Source organism: Olea europaea, unplaced genomic scaffold (genome assembly GCF_002742605.1).
Source record: "Olea europaea var. sylvestris unplaced genomic scaffold, O_europaea_v1 scaffold1803, whole genome shotgun sequence".
Taxonomy (NCBI): Eukaryota; Viridiplantae; Streptophyta; class Magnoliopsida; order Lamiales; family Oleaceae; genus Olea; species Olea europaea.
In genome coordinates, this window is record NW_019235776.1 from 163443 (window position 1) to 164811 (window position 1369).

The 1369-nt window shown below is 36.0% G+C and overlaps 1 protein-coding gene across 1 annotated transcript; it reads right to left on the minus strand.

Annotated features, from left to right (window-relative positions):
- Positions 1-26: 26 nt before the first annotated feature.
- LOC111378345 (cytosolic sulfotransferase 5-like) lies at positions 27-1363 on the minus strand. The gene is made up of 2 exons (XM_023001526.1): positions 934-1363; positions 27-581 (listed from the first exon to the last, which is right to left on the minus strand). The coding sequence occupies exons 1-2, from the start codon at positions 1342-1344 to the stop codon at positions 261-263; spliced, it is 732 nt and encodes a 243-aa protein (XP_022857294.1). The 5' UTR covers positions 1345-1363; the 3' UTR covers positions 27-260.
- Positions 1364-1369: the final 6 nt, after the last annotated feature.

The window sequence follows — 1369 nt, forward strand, 5'->3', positions numbered from 1 at the left end:
GTACACAACTAGTAATGTATATTCGATGAATCTAACAAAGAAATAAAAGAAATTCACACTCTAAATTTACTAAGAATAAAGTTTAGTACATAGTTTGTTACCATAACAAAATAAAGATGTGATTAATACTTCAAACAGCATTGACACAAATTTATTTGATTCAAACACACGGAGCAGCATATCTTTCCAGAAAATAACCAGCAAACAACACGGAATTGTTTGACAATGTGGCTGAGTGAAGCTGTATTCCCAGTGAAGGCTCAAAATTTTAATCCTGATCCACTAAACTTTTGTTCAGTAATATGATCCAACTTCTCCACCATCTCAGTAGGAAGATGATTCTTCCAATCTCCGACCTCGCCTCGACGGAAGAATGCCTTGTTTTCCTCACCAGATGACAGCTTCCCAGCCCTGTTGATTTCCAGGTTGCTCAAAGTATCGAAGCTACATAGCTTTAAGATTTGTTCCACCATTCCTGATTCTTCTTCCTCATTGGAAAATGGACACCCCAAGAACTCAGCAATGCCTCTAAGATTATCTGTTGGGCATTCTTTCATGTCCTCGTACTTTAAGAATAACACCTGTTGATAAAAATATATAAATGAATAATTTGTCTATTTATAATATTATAAATTTTTAGATGAGGTGGTTGAACGTAATATCTCAAAATCTTGTGCACGAATGAGGCCTCACATAATATCTTAAATTCATTGCACACATGAATGTCAGCTGAAAACAATATGAGTTATGTGGGTTGACAAAGTTGGTTGACAAAATCATACTCACATCAATCATTTCAAAATAGATTTTTAAATCATTTGAAATCACTGATCTAGATTTTGCCAACACACTTTGTAACTCAACTTTGTACAAGTAGCTTTATTGAAACAATATAAATGAATAAAATTGCCTTCCGAAGTGGTTCTGTTGTACCTTATGAGGATTCTCCATGCTTTCTTTCCAATAGTCTAACACATGGTCCCAATATGGTCCATAAATAGTCACTCCTCTACAGAACATATCAAAGGTTTCTTCAAGTGAATTAGTTCCCATTTCTTGAAGCCTTAACTTGTTAGTGAAGTGCCAAAGGGACACGAAAATGTCCTTGGGGTTCCTACACAGATAAACAAACTTGCATGAAGAATCGTGCACAGATTTTGGAAGGGAAAAAAAAGGTATATGGGTTGCAAATAGCCTGGGAGAGTTAAGGGAGGAAAGATCAGGGATTTGATTATCGACATAGAGTTTAATTTCCAGGAATGGCACAAGATCGTGTGGATTTTTGCTGAGTAGAGGGTGTTCTTGAGTAATGGGATATTGCATTCGATTCATTAAGGTAAACATGATTGCCTTCAACCAGGTTGTCCCT